Source organism: Daucus carota, chromosome 9 (assembly GCF_001625215.2).
Source record: "Daucus carota subsp. sativus chromosome 9, DH1 v3.0, whole genome shotgun sequence".
NCBI classification, from domain to species: Eukaryota; Viridiplantae; Streptophyta; class Magnoliopsida; order Apiales; family Apiaceae; genus Daucus; species Daucus carota.
Window position 1 is genome coordinate 37,120,114 of NC_030389.2, and position 18,601 is coordinate 37,138,714.

At 33.2% G+C, this 18,601-nt stretch overlaps 1 protein-coding gene across 1 annotated transcript; it reads right to left on the minus strand.

Moving 5' to 3' along the window:
• Positions 1 to 1,143: 1,143 nt before the first annotated feature.
• Positions 1,144 to 13,059, minus strand: LOC108202565 (pre-mRNA-splicing factor ATP-dependent RNA helicase DEAH7). Its single transcript, XM_017371022.2, has 16 exons — positions 12,812 to 13,059; positions 12,093 to 12,305; positions 11,633 to 11,706; positions 10,901 to 11,186; positions 10,448 to 10,621; positions 9,933 to 10,072; positions 9,708 to 9,802; positions 8,282 to 8,390; positions 6,637 to 6,814; positions 6,298 to 6,527; positions 5,836 to 6,012; positions 4,023 to 4,094; positions 3,752 to 3,928; positions 3,411 to 3,472; positions 3,158 to 3,310; positions 1,144 to 3,066 (listed from the first exon to the last, which is right to left on the minus strand). Exons 1-16 carry the CDS (start codon positions 12,915 to 12,917, stop codon positions 1,467 to 1,469), a joined length of 3,846 nt encoding a protein of 1,281 aa, XP_017226511.1. The 5' UTR covers positions 12,918 to 13,059; the 3' UTR covers positions 1,144 to 1,466.
• Positions 13,060 to 18,601: the final 5,542 nt, after the last annotated feature.

Sequence of the window (18,601 nt, forward strand, 5' to 3'; positions counted from 1 at the left end):
TTCAATTAAAAATTATAGTTATTACATATAGAATAAGAGCTTTTTGTGATTATTTACTAGGAAATAAGAGCAAGTCTAATAATTTAATAAAACAAAGCCCTAAACTAAAATTTAAGATGTATATCTTAAGATATCCACTGTCTGTTTTATCATAACTTTAAGATATTGTTATACGAGAATTAAATTTTTTTTATTTAATAAAAAGTTTAGTTCTCTCTATTTCAACACATACTTCCTTTTATTTTTTCTCTTCCCTCCAATAAAAATTTAAATATATTATTATTTTAATAATAAAATATAATTATGTATATTATGGGTTTCACATGTCAAAACAATGTTTGTAAATCGCGATAGCACCAGGACACTAGCACGTCCGGGGACTTGGTCCAAAGACATAAAATGCGCAAGGCCAGCCTCCAGAATAGTTTAGACGGGTCTAATAGGGACGTGATCTTTTTTAAATATAGTTCCACCTACCATATCAAATTTATTGCTGGTTCTCGAAATGTTTAAAGGTTGAATACCGAATAATGTAAACTAAATGAAGTGTAATTCAAAGAATCTTACTTAGTTCGAGAATTTAATATTTTATTCATCGACTTGCTCTTGGATTAGAAGAAAAATAAAGATCATTTTGTTAAGCAAAGTCTTTACCATGTCAAAAATATGTTACAGTCGACAGTTATTTGGGCAACGAGATTTGGTATATCGGGTAGCACTCCATAACATACCCTCTTATATGGAGTTACATAGCACACCATTATAAATATATACATAATATATATTCTATTATATTTTTTATGAAATATAATTGTAAATTTTGATTATTAAACTGAAAACGAAGTTATACAATTTTTATATTCCAAAAATCATCTAAAATTATGCAATATCTCAATATGATTCTATAACAGAATAATAATCCTACAGAATTATTTTGTTGTAGAATCAATTTCAAAAATATACTTTTTTTAATCAAATTTTAAGTGTTAAATTACTTAAAATAGATATATTTTATAGTATTCTATATTAGAATCACGTTTTATATGTATTCTATAATTTAATTTATAATAAAATTGATGATTTATAATAGCGCACTATGTAACTCCATATAAGGAGTCTCTCTCTGGAATGTTGGTCTTGGTATATCATCTAAAAAATTGTCTTCCTGCATAAATTAAAATATACAGAGTTTCTAATCTTTTGAACAGTATTTAACTTTAAACTATTTTAGATGCTCTATCTACAGATTACTCAAATCTTCAAAGATGTACAAAAATCCGCTGTTTAGAGATACAAATATAGAACAAACCACCATGTCTCCTTCAGTCGTAATATTTGGTACTTAATGAATGTAAGAGGTATACAGAAGTCCAGAAGTCCGTCGTTTAGAGATACATATATTGAACAAACCACCATGCATCCTTCAGTCAGTAATATTTGGCGACTAAAGAAGATGTTTGAGAGACTTACAAGCCCATTTTCTTTGGTTTCGAGTAGGAGGAAGCAGCTTTCCGTTCACCTGGCATGGAAATTTGCTGCTGCTGCTTTGATCTTTTCTGTTTATCCTCCTCCTTGCTCCTCCTTTCCTTCTCCGCTTCGTCTTTTTTCATTTTCTCCATCTGCTCCTCCATGGCGGATTTTGATTCTTTTTGTTTCTTTTTGTGCTCCAACATGGATGTATCCGAGTCCTTGACTGAGAAAAACATTGGACCCAGCTCAGCCAACCACTCAGGCTCTACTGATGTTGCACACTGCATGTACTCCTTTGTGGTCAAGATTAACTCGTGATAAACTACATAATCTGGCGTGTAACCCAAACCATACAGAGCACTACTTGGGTGCAAGTGGCAAGGCATTCCATTCCTGCAATTAACATATTCCCCGATTCCTTTAAGTCTTGCAGCGTTGTGGAAATATGCAGAACAGATTGCCTTTCTCACAATGTCCCAGTCTGGCCCACAGGATGTCAGTGGAATTTTAAGGGTCTTTAGAATATCCAGCAGTTGTGACCTCACTTCTCTAGCCTTTTTTAACCCTTTTGAATGCAAATAATGATCATTACACCAATCTCCTCGGTATGAATTACTTTTCCATTGCTGGTAAACATTGAGTAGTGTTAAATGGTCAGACTCTGGCACAAAGAACTTCTCCCTAGCAGCATCACTTTCTTCTGCCCTATCTTTAGGCCTAAAAAACACTGATGGCACTGAAAGCATTGAAACAACGGTCAGGACCTCATTAAGACATTCTAATTTCTCTCCAATCAGGAGCATCTTAGCTAGAGGTGGATCTAGAGGAAACTCAACCATTTTCCACCCAAGATCAGTTAGACCTCCGACATTGTCAAGAGCACCCAATACCCACAACTGATACATAGAATTTAATATGTTATCTTGGGGTGGTGGATCCATAAAATCAAAATCCAGTAAATTATCTACTTTGAGAGACTTGAGCAACAAAACAACATTTCCAAGGTTGGTCCTCTGGATTTCTGGCACTGGACTCGGCAGAAGTTCATTTTGATATGCAGTTTCCGTATAGAGGCGATAACAAGTACCAGGCCCAGTTCTTCCAGCACGCCCAGCACGCTGATCTGCAGCTGCACGGCTTACAGGAAACACTTGGAGGGCGTCCATACCCATTCGTGGGTTGTACACCTTCATCTTGCCATAGCCTGTGTCAATGACATAAAATATACCATCTACAGTCAAAGATGTCTCTGCAATGTTGGTGGCTACAATGCATTTACGAGCCCCATCTTCCGCTTTCTGAAATATCTTAGCTTGCAGGTCAGCAGGAAGCTGAGAATATATAGGAAGTATCAACAGCTTGGAGACTGATTGCTTTGTAGTAGAGACAAGCTGTTCCATCCGTTCTGAAAGGGCATAACATGCTGCCTCAATCTCATCTTGACCAGTCATAAAAATGAGTATGTCACCTGGAGCACTGGTTATGTGTATGGTCATGGCCTGCTTCACTGCAGCTTCCACGTAATCTTCACAAGGACTCTTACTATATAAGGTTTGCACAGGAAATGTTCTTCCTGGTATATGGAAAATTGGTACACTGCAAAACACATGCCAATGAAATCCATGTAAGTACAGAAGCAATTGATAAATGATAACATTATCCAATTGAATTAAAACAATAACATTACCTTCCAAAAAACAGTGAGAATTTTTCAGCATTTAAAGTGGCAGATGTCACTATAAGCTTGAAATCACGCCGTCTTGCAACAACGTTTTTAAGGATTCCAAAGAGCACGTCTGTGTTTAGTGACCTTTCGTGCGCTTCATCCATTACAACGACACTGCAGTTCCATAAAGAAACAGTTAATATCTATGTACATTGTAACAACATACAAAAAACAGAACAGATAATCTGTACAAGATTGCAGTCCAACTTCATACCGATATTTGTCAAGATCAGCATCTTTGAGTGTCTCACGCAAAAGCACACCATCAGTCATATACTGGCCAAAAGTAGAATAGTGTAAGTAACATAGCAACACAACTTCAGGAACTAAATTTAAAGCACTTCTACAAACCAGTCAGGACTGATTAGTCAATTACACGATATACTGCCACATATTTGCAGCAGATCTAGGAATTTACAATCTCCCGCAAGATCAGGAGAGGTAATATAAACATTCTCATTTTAAAAACTGCAAGTGATGCAGCTTTTTTATACTTTATTTTGAATGAATCAGACAGAGGTCCAAATAGAGCTGCATCTCCAAACTAATGTTTACCTTTATTACAGTGTTTGGCCCAGTCACATCCTCAAAACGAATTGCATAACCAACTAGATCACCAAGTTCAGTTTCCATCTCTTCGCTAACTCTTTTGGCAACACTCATTGCTGCCACACGCCTTGGTTGAGTGCAGCCTACTATACCATTTGTGGTGTATCCATCCTCGTGCAGATACTGCCAAGAATTTGCGAAATTTTGCACAAAGATAAGCACAAGGTACCCACAAAATAAAATATTCAAATCTTTTGTGCAAGGCTTCTGAGAATACCTGGGTCAGTTGTGTTGTCTTCCCGGAACCAGTTTCTCCAACTACCACAACCACCTGATTTTCTCGAACTACCTATTCAACATTATGGAGAAATTGGTTTCTAAATATCAATTTCATGTTGTAATAACCAAGTTTAGATGGAAAAACATAAAGAAACAGAAGTTCAATTGGACGCCTTACAATAAGAAAGGAAAATGATTAACATAATTATTATAAGTGATACGGCATTAACCACTTTCCATGAGACCTATGTCGGTGTGTATCAGTTAGGCCTGAGTCCTGACAATGGATTGGAGTTCTGATCTGATCCGACCTGGTCCAAACTCCAAAGAATTATAGTAACTGGATATGGATTTATCTAAAATATATTTGATACCATAGTGATCGGATCTGATAATAATGCAATCCAATAAGCATGGATATGGATTTGGAATGATCTAATCGTTGAAGAACCCGATCCTAATATATGTAAGTATATTTTTTATTTTCATAGATGATGTATATTAAAAATATCAAAATTTCAAACCTAGCTGTTCTTGAAAAGTAATTATAAAGTATAGATCGATAAACGCTTGTACTTTCTAAGTTGAAAACTGAATGTCTGTAGAGAGAGGCAATTTATGCATAACAAATATTCTAATTGACTAATGTTCATAAAGTTTTGTGATTACTGTTTACAATTGAATATATAGGCTTTTACTAAGTTACCCGAACTTGGGTATGGCTGTCCTACACGGGTGAGGATCCAAGTGTCGGATCCTTAGTTTGTTGAATATTAAGATTCTTGGATGTGAGTCCAAATTCGGACACAGTTGTCGGGACTTGGCATATAAGCTTGACATAAGGGAAAATTTATATGTTTTTAATCTAATTTACATCTTAAAAAGGGATGTGCGACTAGTGTCTTCTACAATTAAATTTATACACGTCACATTTGTCATAAAGTCAAAGGAAATCATAGAAAACATCACATGTGGACCTTACACTTTACGAACGAACAAGTTGTTGTAAGGCCTATTATATCATTCTGAACTTAGGTTGTTACAAGATGCAGTGTCCAGTCTTAGTATTAAAGATCTGAATAAGATCTCATCCACACCCATGTCATGTCCGGCCAACTGGGTTCTTAGGACAAAACCGAAGAGTCCGGGTAACTTAAGGGCTTTTTCTCTTAATCATTCAAAAAATTTATCATTAACATTGGCCAATAATTATACACACTAGCTAATAAATATTTTTAATTCTTGGTGTTACTACAAGATAATGAACCGTTTTTCGTTGTCTCAATGATACAATTTATATTTCATTAATTCGAGATTTTATTGATCAAAAACAATAATTGGGTTGGATATCTAATCTGATAACCGAAACCGATATTCCAAATGGAGCGGTAAAGGGTTCGTCTTTAAAAAATCCGACGCTTTATCTGATCAGATCCAAAAATTTACAATGGATATGGATTCAGGTTGATCCGATCCAGATCCAAACCCGATCCATCAAAAGCCCTATGATAGTGAGTAAAACTAGAACTTGCACAACTATCAAAGAAAGATGCGCAGTCGTGCAAGAGCTTGACTACAATTCATCTACAGTATCAAAAAAGATATTTTGCAGATTTGACATGTATGGCAAATATTAGAGCATAAAGTAGCATTTCTGAAACCGGAAACATCTACCAGTGAAACCTATTTAATTTAATCAATGCGGTCAATAGTTTCTCAACAAAACCAAATGCAAAATAGATGGACAGAACTTAAAAGATCAACCAGAAAGATGCAAGTTTTGCTCACGAATATAGGGAAGAAGTTCAAACCTGCAATAATTCATCCCTTACAGAATATATGGGAAGATACTGACGCTGTTGAGATAGTGTCTTTGACTTTGCAAAATCACTCACCGCCTCGTCTTTCTTTAGATGCTGAGCAAACTTAGCGTCCTCTTTAAAATCAACTTCACCATCATCACCCACTACGGCAGTATCTGCGTCAACCTAGCATCATCCAACACAAAAATTTCAGAACCAGACAACACCTTAATGCAAAAGATAACATAATATTGTCAAATTTCGATAGATGCCGTAGTAATCATGTCTATGCATATCTCCTAACTAGACCATCTAGATACATGTTCAGTACAATACCCATACGGTCATACCTGAGTCTTCACAAACTAATCCAAACACAACATGCTATAGACACACGCACATTAAAAACCCATACCAGTGTCTATACAAGCTGGACAAAGAAAACATGCCATTACAGTTGATTGGTTTTACCTGCTCAGCGGTCTTCTCAACTCCAAGGATATCACCAAGTTTTGATCCAGCAAGCTCCCAAAAACGTTGACGTGATTTGTTCATACTTTGTTTTTCATGAACTTCACGCACCAAAGTGGAACCTTTACGTGATATTATAGCCATATCAGACGTAGGATCTTTAATTGGCATTACTGGTTCTGCCTGCTTTGTGAAAACAATCCTTCCATCCAGAAAAGGTGGCTTTATATCTTTACAGAGAAAAAAAATGCATCATATATTAGGTTGAAATTGCATACAATTGGGTGAAAGCATAAATTAATGCGTCAACGACAGAAGCTTTGCCATATATTTCCATACCATGAACAAGGAGAATTACTTTTCTTTCTTCCTCGTTATCAAACTCAGTCTGCACCTCAGTTCCTCTAACAGCTCCAGACCTTAGTAGTTGTCGATCCTCCCATTGAGCATTATCGGCAGTGAGCTGTGACAACTTCTTGCTCTGTGCAAGTGACATCTTGGTACCATCTCTCCGAACCTGTATATGGTTATAGACAGACATTGCCGTTAAGATGCCAGCTATGATCCTACCAGTAATTGGTAACAAAACATATGTAGTGAAGATGTAAACTTGAGACACAAAGTTTAGTGCAGCACAATGAACTCAAATATCTAATCGTTCCTATTTTATGTTATTATATAGACATGGAGTTATGCGTAACTAAGTATAACTAGCACGCAACTTAACTTGCGTGAAGGACCATAAATAGATTATAAATTTATATATAGTTTATTAAATCTAATTTAAAACAACAGGTAGTTTGACAATAATCTATTATTTCATCATTCTTTCTATCGATTCTTTTGTATTTTAGGATTTTATTTTTTGAAATGTAAATCTGAACCTATTATCATTATCAGGTGTAGGGGTGTAAATGAGCCAAGCAGTTCATGAGCTGCTCGAGCTCGGCTCGTAAAATATACGAATTCGGCTCGAAAAAAATCGGGCCAAACTCGAGCTCGAGCTATTCGAATAGTTTACCGAGCGGAGTTGCGAGCTTCATATTGCTCGGTTCTTGAGGCTCGCAAGCCTAAACGAGCTTGTATTATTATAATTATTTATATTATTTTTATATTATTATATAAAATATTTATTTTTTATATATTTAATCGAATTGAACTCGAGCCGAACCGAACATGTTTCGAAATTTTGTCAATATTTGGTGAAATCATTCGAGCTTTCGAGCCAAACTCAAGCCTATCGAACTTTCACGAGCCGAGTTTCAAGCTTAAAATTAAAAGCTCGGTCGAACTCAAATTCGAGCTCGAGCCCCGAACTTTTTAATCGAGCTGGAGCCGAACCTGGCAATGTTCGACTCGGCTCGGCTCGATTACACCCCTGATCAGGTGTAAGCTATAATTCTCTATTAATTAGTCAATGTAGTGTAGTAGTTAATAACTTCAATTAAATTTAACATAAATAATAAATTTTTATTCTCATAGTATTCCATAATAAAATAATAATAAAGATTGGAATTTGGTGAGTATATATTAAGTGGAAATAAAAATATATTAAGCTTTTATATACAATATCAATATCATTTAAATATGATATTTCATTCAATATTTATGTATACCAGCAGTCAGATTATCCGGTGCTAAAAAAGTATCTACTTCAACTTAAATAGAACTATAAAATTTTAACATATTTGTAATATTAAAACCACTTATCATATATAAATAAGAGTGAAACTATCATAATACTAATGAGTGGCAAATTTAAATGGATTGTTGTTTATGTGTAAAGAAGATGAGTATCAGCTATAGAAATTATACACCTATATTACTAATGACTAACATAATTTAGTTGATAAATATTGGTACACATTCTAGAAAGTAATAACAGTAATTCAGAATACAACCAAACTACAACATAAAACTGAAAGGGGTTCACTTCCTTGATAATTTAAAAACCAGTTAAAAAGTTCAAAGAATTTAAAATTACCAGCTTCTTGGCCAACTCTGTTTCCTTCTTCTTAAAAGTAGCCTCATCGCCAAGAAAAAATGATGATTTGTCTTCATCAAACATTGTATTTCCTTCCTCCCTATCATACCTATAAAATAATAAGACAGCAATAAATGAAAGGAATTGGATAAAAAGTTATAACGGAAGCACCCGTTCCACTTCAGTAGCAGCTTGTTTCAGAAAAAATTGTGTTCAACTAAGTTACTAGCTTCTACCTGTGTGATCATTCAAGTAACTGATTACTGAAACTACAACTGAACTATAATTTGATTCACTTTGCAGGATACAATTTACAAAATTAGATGAACAATTTAGAATTTTAACAACACACATGTACACAGACAGATTCACAGAATTACACATAATCAATAAAATGTGTTTCTCCTGACAACAAATTTATAAAAAAAAATGTGTTTCTACATTATGAACCTTCTGCTGAATGACTATTTCAAAATCATGTTTAAACTTTTCAACTCCTTTAACATTGACTGAAAAGACAATTGTACAAACTTCTAGAGAAATTGCATTCTATCTCAAATTTATATATGAACTATCTAAAGAAATGACAGCGACTACAAGCAGAAAAAAGTCTTTTCGAGGAAATCTCAGGCACAAAAATTTGGGGCTGTTTGGCTGGGCTTTTAAGTCCAGCTTCTAGTTTATAAGTCAACTTCTACTTATTTCGTAGTGTTTGGGTAAAGAAATTATAAGCACTTCTGGCGACTTATAAGCTGGAGTTTTGGAAGTTAGAAATGCTAGCTTTTTTCTTGACTTATTTTTTTTTTCGAAATTTAACTTCACAACGATGTGTATGATCATTCTAAAAGATAGTTTATAATATTTTATTATTATTTTAGCAATTTTTATACCTAATAAGTCATGAATTTTAATGAATTTATCCAAACACTTAAACAGCTTATAAGTACAAAATTACTTATCACTTTTAATCAAGAAATCACTTAAAAGTAATAAGTAACTTCTTTTAAGTTAAGCCAAACGGCCCCATAGTAATATATACGGACTCACATTAAGATGCCAAGAGCGCACAACACCTTTATGCTAAATGACTTGAAAAATGTAACAGGCATGAAAGTCTAGTTGTAATCTAATCTACTAAATAACTCATAACTCGTCACATGCTCTCCAACAAAAAAAAACATCATTCGCATACAGGTCTAACTTAATTTTTCTGAAGTTACTTGTGTTTTATAAATGTTTACTTCAAGTAATGGCCAATTACTTAATTTAACTAAACTCTTCACCTTCAAATTTAGAAACCAAAAGTATGCACGCCCTCGAAAAGTTTGATTTGTTCTATATATAAAATGAAGACTGCATATCTAACGAAAACAGCCACATGACCCATGTTTATATATATGTATCGATTAAAGATTAAAGAAATTACCATGCACGGTCAGCATTATATTCCATCTCTAAACGCATATTTTCAGTAATTTCCGGGTTATCGTTGTTGAAATAATCAGCATCATCTTCTGGAGCCTGACAGATGGAAAAGGTAAAGGAAATATAATCCTCAGAGACAGGTAAAAGACATCTATATATCAATTCAAGTGAAAAATATTTATAAAAAAAAAAACAACACAAGGTTTTTATTGTAAAAAGCTCTTACCTCGGACTGCAGTGAGTTATCTGCAGAAAAGGGTATTTGGGGCCTTGAACCATATCTTGAGTTTGAAGATTTGACTGATGATCCTGATGCTCGTATTGGAACAGGAGAGGGAGCAACACTATCCCAGGGAGAAGCAGCACCTATTTTTAGGATTTATATTGTGTAAATTTCAAATGCTGAAAAGAATGTAATACCAAGCCTTTGATATTAAATTATATTTGGCTGCATTTAGTCATATCCGTAGTAATAAATGGAAACCAGCAGGCTTATACAGAGTATTTCTAGTAGTGTAGTACAGATAACAAACAATCATACATATCATATGTATGTACAGAAACTTACATACAGCTCAATTATACAAAATTTAGGAGACAAGAAATTAGGGAATACATCATCCAACTATGAAGACGCAAAATATACATTAGCAAATACTAATAATGAACTAAGAAGCATCAATACATCATTTTATCATAACATTTAACTAGAAAAAAGTTTGAGCCGATCTAGGATCATACCAGAAGAGTAAGAACTGTGGCCCCCCAGCCATGGAGAAACCAATCGTACATCAGGAGATGCTCCAAGCAACATAGGGGCTGGTGAAGGTTGATGTCTCCTGCTGCTACCAGGACGACTATCCCTGTATGGTGTATCTTCCCATTCCCATCTGCCACTATCCCAGTCAGATCTGTCTAAATAGAACAATAAGTTAGCATGATAAAAAGAGAGCTGAATATAGCTCAAAAGCAACATTGGATATTCATTGCATTAATGTATTCTTTAATACCCTCTAAAACGTGAAAGATATACAATTTGTATACTTTAAATTGAAAAAGAGTAGAATTTATCTATTAATTTTACAGAACCCCAGAATAATACAATATCAAATTTAACTCCATTCAAAATTTCAACATTTTGGTTTATCCTACCAAAAGACATCTTAGGTAAGTCTCAGTTCATTGGAAGCATACCTGGTGTACCCCGAGCATCATATCTCCCTGGAGTACCCCTAGAACCTTCATATCTGCCTCTCTTCCTCTCAAGCTCATTGTTGTACTGTCTATCGTGACGATAATACCCATCTTTGTAACTGTCTACTTCTCTGCCTCTCTCATGTCTCCTTGATGACCTGCTATCACTTCTAGAGTCCTCTCTATAGTCTCTTCTTTTTCTAGAATTATCAGCTGCTTCATATCTATCATACCTAGAATTCTGATATCGATCACTTTGAGAACTTCCATGAGAAGTGGCTGGTGTCTTGATTAAAGAAGTAACGTAAATGATAATAATTAAAATGTATTAGCTTCATTATAATCTCACCAAACCAAGCAATAAAAGAAACTCTCATGGTATTAAAGCAACTACCATGCACATTTACTTTTAACTTGGGACAGTGTGAGCTATTATAAAATTATATAACAAAAATACTCCCTCTGTCCCATTTTTAATTGCCTCATTTCATAATTTGCTTGTCCCATGGCTCCAAGAGTGTCGTCCACATTTTGTTAATATGGTAAACTAAAGGTTAATTTTGTTAATTTATACAAAAAGTAATTCTAATTGTTAGTAATTTTTAGCAATTATATATGCTTGGATAAAAAATGGAATATAATTCGTGAATGGTATCAATGGGATGGAGGGAGTGTGTAGAGTCTAAAGTAGTCCCATAATAATCAGGTAAAACTAAGGGAATTTAAGCTAACCTCATGACGTGCATGATCGCTTGAACGATGTTCCCGACGTGCATCACTATCTTGTCCTTCATTCGAAGTAATTTCTGCCAAATTGAGAGGAGTAATACATTAAAGATGGAAGCTATTATGTCACTCCAAAATATTGCAGAAATGTGTGCTCTGGGTAAGTTATCTTCAGAAAGTCCTATGTCATCTCAAGTACCCATTTTGTAACAATGGACACTAGACACTTCATTCTTGGCCAGAAACATGCAAAGTTACAATACTATTGCCGATTCTGATACTTGGAGACACTTCCATGTCAAGTCCATACCATCCACATTCCACAGTGAAACAACATAACTTTTGACATTAGAAGCCCATTTGTGACTTCTATTTTGCCTATTACTTCAATAAATTGCAAAAGTGACCACATTACACATGAAGATAATGTTCTAAGCTATCATTACGTTTATTTCAAAAGAAGTACCTGAATGTGGCGTGTGACTAACACCGTGATCACGATACTTCCTGTTTGTATTACCAACTTTGCTCGAACCATTAATCCCTACATCATCAACCTCAGAAAGCTCAGAAACTTCTTCATCCATAGACGCTGCAATAGACGACATCTTATCTTTCGGAACCTTGAAAACACCATCCGCCTTTTCACCACGTTTCGCTTCAGCAAGTACATCCAATCCTATTTCCATAAACAAACAAAAATATCAAAAAACCAGCTTCTTCAACAATACAAGTATCCAACAACAAGATACTCCTAAACTCACAGTAAACAACACAAAACTACAAGAATCGGAACCAACAAACCGATACTAATACAAACAAGTTCACACTTCCCCTCAAAACTCGAAAACTCAACTCAAATAAATCCTAATTCACGCGCAATCAATTCCACTTTCTCACACGTCAAACTTAGCCGACCTAAATATTAAAAACAACATCACAGTCGATATTACAACTACCATATCAAATCGAAACGATGCCTATAGAAATATACATATCCAAACTCAAAAAATTCAACTCCCCTAATTACCGAAAACACGCATTCGATATTGCAACCACGACGCATAATCAAAACCATACCTACTGCTGCATATACACGCATAATCAACTTAATTGAGCAAAGAAATCAAATATCACACACTATGATACACTGTATAATACAAGAATGAACCTGAATGAGAATACCTAGGCGAGATTTTCGCTGAGGTCGATACAAGAGCTTGTCTTTGCCGGGAATTTGTAGGCCGCCGGGAGTGTTTTCATCAGGCTCTAATCGATTCAGTTTGTCCATTGTGTCGTGCCCTAATTTCACTTGCGAGAATGAATTGTACAAGATCCGATTGAAGATCCGAATAAGAAAACCTAAACAGTGACGGGGTTTAGACCAGGGAGAGAGAGATCTCTTATTTACAGTACGCGCGCGAGACGCCACACGTAATACTCTAAAAATTAATTAATTAATTAAATATAATTCACGGACTATTAAATACAATAATATAAAAATTATACTAACATAAAAATATAGACAAAGGACTTTAATATCACAAATTAGATTTGCACTCAGTATCATATTCATTTTTTAAAGAAAATATAGACCTACATACAACGCTAAATATTGCATTGTATAGAGTTAGGTTTACAAGAATAACACCCATTCAAGAGATATATTATATGGATTTGGACTTCAAATATAAAATAAAGTAACGTTTAACTTTAGGATTTCTAAAATTTGCAGATGTTTTCTTCTGCCTTGGGTTGGGGAAAAAAAAATAAATTTACCCGAAATATTGTTTATGTTTTTTCAGCAAAATTATAAACGTTGAACGTTATAAAATGATATTTGGGATGATATCTCGCTAGAGCTGTAATTCGAGTCGGGCGGCTCGCGAGCTCTCCCACCTCGAACTCGTTTAAGTTGGCTCGGCTCGACTCGATTCGTTAAACGAGCCGAGTTCGGATAAAGGTTTCGGCTCGTTTAATTAAACGAGTTGGCTCGACTCGACTCGTGAAATTAAACGAGCCGATAGTTCGGGTAGAGGTTTGGGTTCGATTAAGTGTAAAATTATACAAGCTGGCTCGACTCGACTCGTGAAATTACCCGAGTCGAGTTCGGGCAAAAATTTAGGCTCGATTAGTTAACCGAGCCGGCTCGGCTCGACTCGATTAAACTTGGCTCGAATAAGATTTGGTTCGAAACTCGCCCGGCTCGGCTCGAATTACAGCCCAATATGCCGCATACAATGTTTGAAATATTATTGCTTTAAAATTGTAATAACAAAAAATAATACCCTAAAATATAACAACTTAAAATGTGTTATCTATAGTTTGTTATAGAAATATTGTGGAACAAATCTTATTCGATTAAATATTTGAGACAAATACAATTACAACAATTAAAATATTTGATACAATCAATATACTTATATAAAGGAGAAGCGAGGGGCGAGTAAGTGGAGGCTCTCACATCGCTCTGTTCTATTTTTCTAATTTTCTGAAATTTTTGGATGAAAAATATCAAAAATTAGAACTACCTTTTTTAATTTCGAGTATATTAGAAGCAAGTTTTAGAATCTGATTTTGTTTCAAATTATTTATGGAATATAGTTTGTTGAAAGTTTTAATCTGATTTTGTTTCAGATTATTTAATTTTGGAAAATACAAGTTATAATCTGATTTTGTTTCAGAATATTTAATTATGGGAAATACAAATTTTTTGTGGAATATAGTAGCTTGAAAGTTTTAATCTAATTTTATTTCAGATTATTTAATTATGGGCACATCGCTCTGTTCTATTTTTCTAATTTTCTGAAATTTTTGGATGAAAAATATCAAAAATTAGAACTACCTTTTTTAATTTCGAGTATATTAGAAGCAAGTTTTAGAATTTGATTTTGTTTCAAATTATTTATGGAATATAGTTTGTTGAAAGTTTTAATCTGATTTTGTTTCAGATTATTTAATTTTGGAAAATACAAGTTATAATCTGATTTTGTTTCAGAATATTTAATTATGGGAAATACAAATTATTTATGGAATATAGTAGCTTGAAAGTTTTAATCTGATTTTATTTCAGATTATTTAATTATGGGAAAGAGTAGCACACAAATCTCTCTGCACCTATAAATACCCTTATCGATCGTAGGGTTTTGAATCATCTAAACACAACCTCCTCTCTCTCAATACTACAACCGGCCTACCTCTCTCTGCTGATAGTTCTTTTGCTCGATTTCTAACTCGGAGGTGTCGTTCTTCTGCAACGATAAGTGAATGCTGTTTATATAGTACTAAAAAAATAAAGGTTGTTGCAAGTAAAGATAGTTATAGACCGCTATATTGGAGTCGACAAATCCAAACACGGGAAAAAATATAGTCTTGACATGATATTGATGGTTGATATCAATAAATTAACTATTAGTGATGTATGTTTGTTGGTTATTCTTTTATAATATTTGTTTTGTTCATCAGACATGTTTGTTGTTGTTAATTTTTATATGATTTACTTTGTATAGAGGAAAAAATTATTCATGCATTATCTATTTGCACCGTTCAAAAAACTTTTAAGTAAAGTTTGTTTATACAGTATTAAAAAATAAAGGTTGTTACAAGCAAGGGTGGTAGTTATAGACCGTTATCTCACATATTTAAGTTAGATGTGTTTGTGCACAATCGATCCAAAAAAATTGGTGGAAGGTGACAATGGAAGAACGTGATCACTTTTAAAAAAAACAGATAAAATTAAGATTCGTCATGCTATAAATTATTAATTACGTGTATAAATTTATTTTATTTTTTTTAATCATGAATTATAGTCCAAATTGGCAATTTTATATATTAGTATTGGTATTAAATCAAGATTTTTATAATAAAAATTTATTGAATCCTACAAATATTAATTTTGAAACATTAATATATTAATATACTTTTAATAGACAACAACAAAATTATTTTATTCTACAAATATTAATATTGAATTTTTAATATAATTTTTATATAGGCCGCCGCAACGCGCGGCTTCTCAACTAGTTACAACTACGATATTATCCCATGTAAAATCTAATTCTATATTTAAATATCAACAATCGAGAGGCAAATTCGATCATTTATTGGCTGTGAAATTATTAATATACTCTTTCTTATTTTAAAATAACAAGAAAAAGTCATTATTCTTTTGTTAGTGTATAAATAAATATTTATGTCATCGGATGGATTTGAACTATTAAATCCAAAAAAAATTCCATTGTACTCTTTATGTTTGTTATATATAAGGATATAACTAGAAAATATTGACAATTGAACGTGTATAATTTTTTGTCACAACTGATTCTTTAAATATTCTATGTGACATTCTTTTAACGAATACTTTTTTAAAAATTTTAGTAATGCAAGATTCTTATTTTATTTATACTAGCTTATAACCCGTGCAATGCACGGGCGGTTATAATATTTGTTATTTCATCGTATATATTTTAACTTAAACTAATTTTACTGTAAAAATAAAATTATGATAGAATAATATGATTAAATAAAATTTTTATTTAAAAGATGATAAATTCTTAATAGTTAATTTTGTCAAATGACTAACTAAAAATTAGGTCGAACATATATATTTTACTGAGAATGTTAAAATACGTTTTTTTTTCATGTTATAATTTAAGAAGATCTATAAAGATCTATAAAATCAGATATAAATCAACCAATCAATCTTTTAATATTTCGTTATTGATAATTAATAATATAGTATGGAACATATTAAGTTAAAAAAGACGCGTAAAATCAAATACTGACCCATCATATTAACGTAAATGTTTTGGTTTAATAGATAATAAAAAATAAATTATAACATATTATAAATCAAGAAGGTTCGTGGGTCGAATACCAACCGGCTCACTGAACTTGACTGCCCTACCGACTAAGTGACTAACTGAACTTTTCATGTTTCGGATTTAACAGTATAATAGTATATTATAGATTTATAATATTACTTTTAAAGTGAGTCCATCAGTGTATTTTAAAATAATGTTAATGTATTTTGGTTGAAAAATATCACAGGTTATTTATTAACAATTATATATAATGATATTATATTTTTATATATGAAGCTCGTGTTAAAAGATAATATATTTTAGTTAAAAAAAATAATTGGTATATAGATAGGACCGTATTTTGGCCCAGGTATCGACTTACCAAACTTTCAATATTTCGACTTAAATAGTATAGTATAGATGCGTATATATTTTTTAAGGTTTGACTTTAGTGTCTGGTATAGTCAAATAGGTCTTATATTTGTTTTATGTTTTGATCTTATATTTGTTTTATATTTTTATTTGTTTATATTTTGTTTGAAGGCCACTAATTTTGTTTCCCACTAATTATAAAAGTCCGTATAAAAGCCCGCGTATCGACTGATCAAAATTTTAATACTTCGGGTTTAATAGTATAGTATTTTTTAAGGTTTGACTTTAGTTTTGGTATAGTCAAATAGGTTTTATACTTGTTTTATGTTTTGATCGTATATTTGTTTTATATTTTGTTTAAAGCCCACTAATTTTGTTTGAAGCCCGCTAATTATAAAAGTCTGTATAAAAGCCCGCGTACCGACCGACCAAACTTTTAATGTTTCGGCTTTAATAGTATAGTATAGATGTTAGACCTAGAATTGGGTGAACGCCTTTTTTAACTAATTTTAAAAGAAAAAAGACTGAAATAACCACGGGCTGCACATGTGCCCTAAATACCCAAATGAACACGCATCGTGGACATGCGCTTAGAGCAACACGCATTTAACAAATGCGAGTGTCTGTATACCTTCTTCATCTAGTCACGGGCTCGCATCTAGCGGGTGCAAATTCATTTATTTTTTTAGCAGTACACGCATAAGGAAGATGCGAAGGCTGGTACATGAATCTGGTGGGGTGAATCCGAGCTCTCTTTTGATTGGTGCACGCATCCGAGTGATGCGAATATGATTTGTACGCGCATGCTAGACATGCGATTATTCAGTAGATGTATTGATCAAATGCGTGTATGGTTAATTACACATCCAATCTTCTCAAACCTATACTATTCACTATTGTTTTATTTTGGACATACCGCCTGTTTTTTCTCTTTTCACCCCATTCTGCTCTCTTCATCCGTCAAGGAGGTCCCACGTCCCAGAGTAAGTATCTTGCTCTTCAAAAACAAATGAATGTTCTGTGGGTGTGGTGTTTAAACTAAGCATACGCATACTAAATATGCGTGCTCCATTGGTTATTTTGGACACGCAACGTGAAATCTGATATTTTAGACACATACACTTGAAAAGTATATTATTTAAGGCATTTTCTCGAATTTGTAGTTTCGTAGTTTCGTTTGTTGACCGAAAACAAACATGTAAAATTTTGATTATTAGTTACTCTTCCATCATTCGAATCCTGTTAATAATATATCTAAATAAATTATTTATTTAAATACACACAAAACTTTCTTATTTACTTAAAATTATTTATACATCACACATGACACATCATCGCCCCATTTGAAACAGGTAGCTTACATTACTCCATCCAGCTCATCTACCGAGCCTGAAAAGAATCGTACTCACGGCCTTAAAAGTTAAAACTTCTGGTGGTTGAATCCCTTATCTCTAAGGAGGTGATTTACCTTTTTGTGAAGATACCATGGTGGCAATTTTTTATGTTTTCCACGTCAGAGATTCAAGAATCCTCATCAATAATATCAATTTTCTGTTCCCAAACTATAGCACTATCCAATATTATATGAGTCTACATACTTTCCAATGGCACCCACACTTGGTTTTGTCTAAGAATCAATTCTTTATTATTTAATCTTATACAAGTATTTTTTATTTACTCATCTGGGGTTTTAGATTTTCATTTATATTATAATTTAAATTAATTAAATATTGCAGATAACTTAAATTTCTTCGTCTATGCGTTTGTTGCCTTGTATATTGACGCTGGTATTTCTATATAA

Bases quoted from the DNA above. Each gene is read 5' to 3' on its own strand.
- LOC108202565 (XM_017371022.2), bottom strand. From the start codon at position 12,917: ATGGACAAACTGAATCGATTAGAGCCTGATGAAAACACTCCCGGCGGC. The intron at 11,187-11,632 runs GTTAGCTTAAAT...TCTTTAATCAAG, and splicing joins GCGATCATGCACGTCATGAG to ACACCAGCCACTTCTCATGG. The intron at 3,311-3,410 runs GTATGAAGTTGG...ATGGAACTGCAG, and splicing joins GCTGATCTTGACAAATATCG to TGTCGTTGTAATGGATGAAG.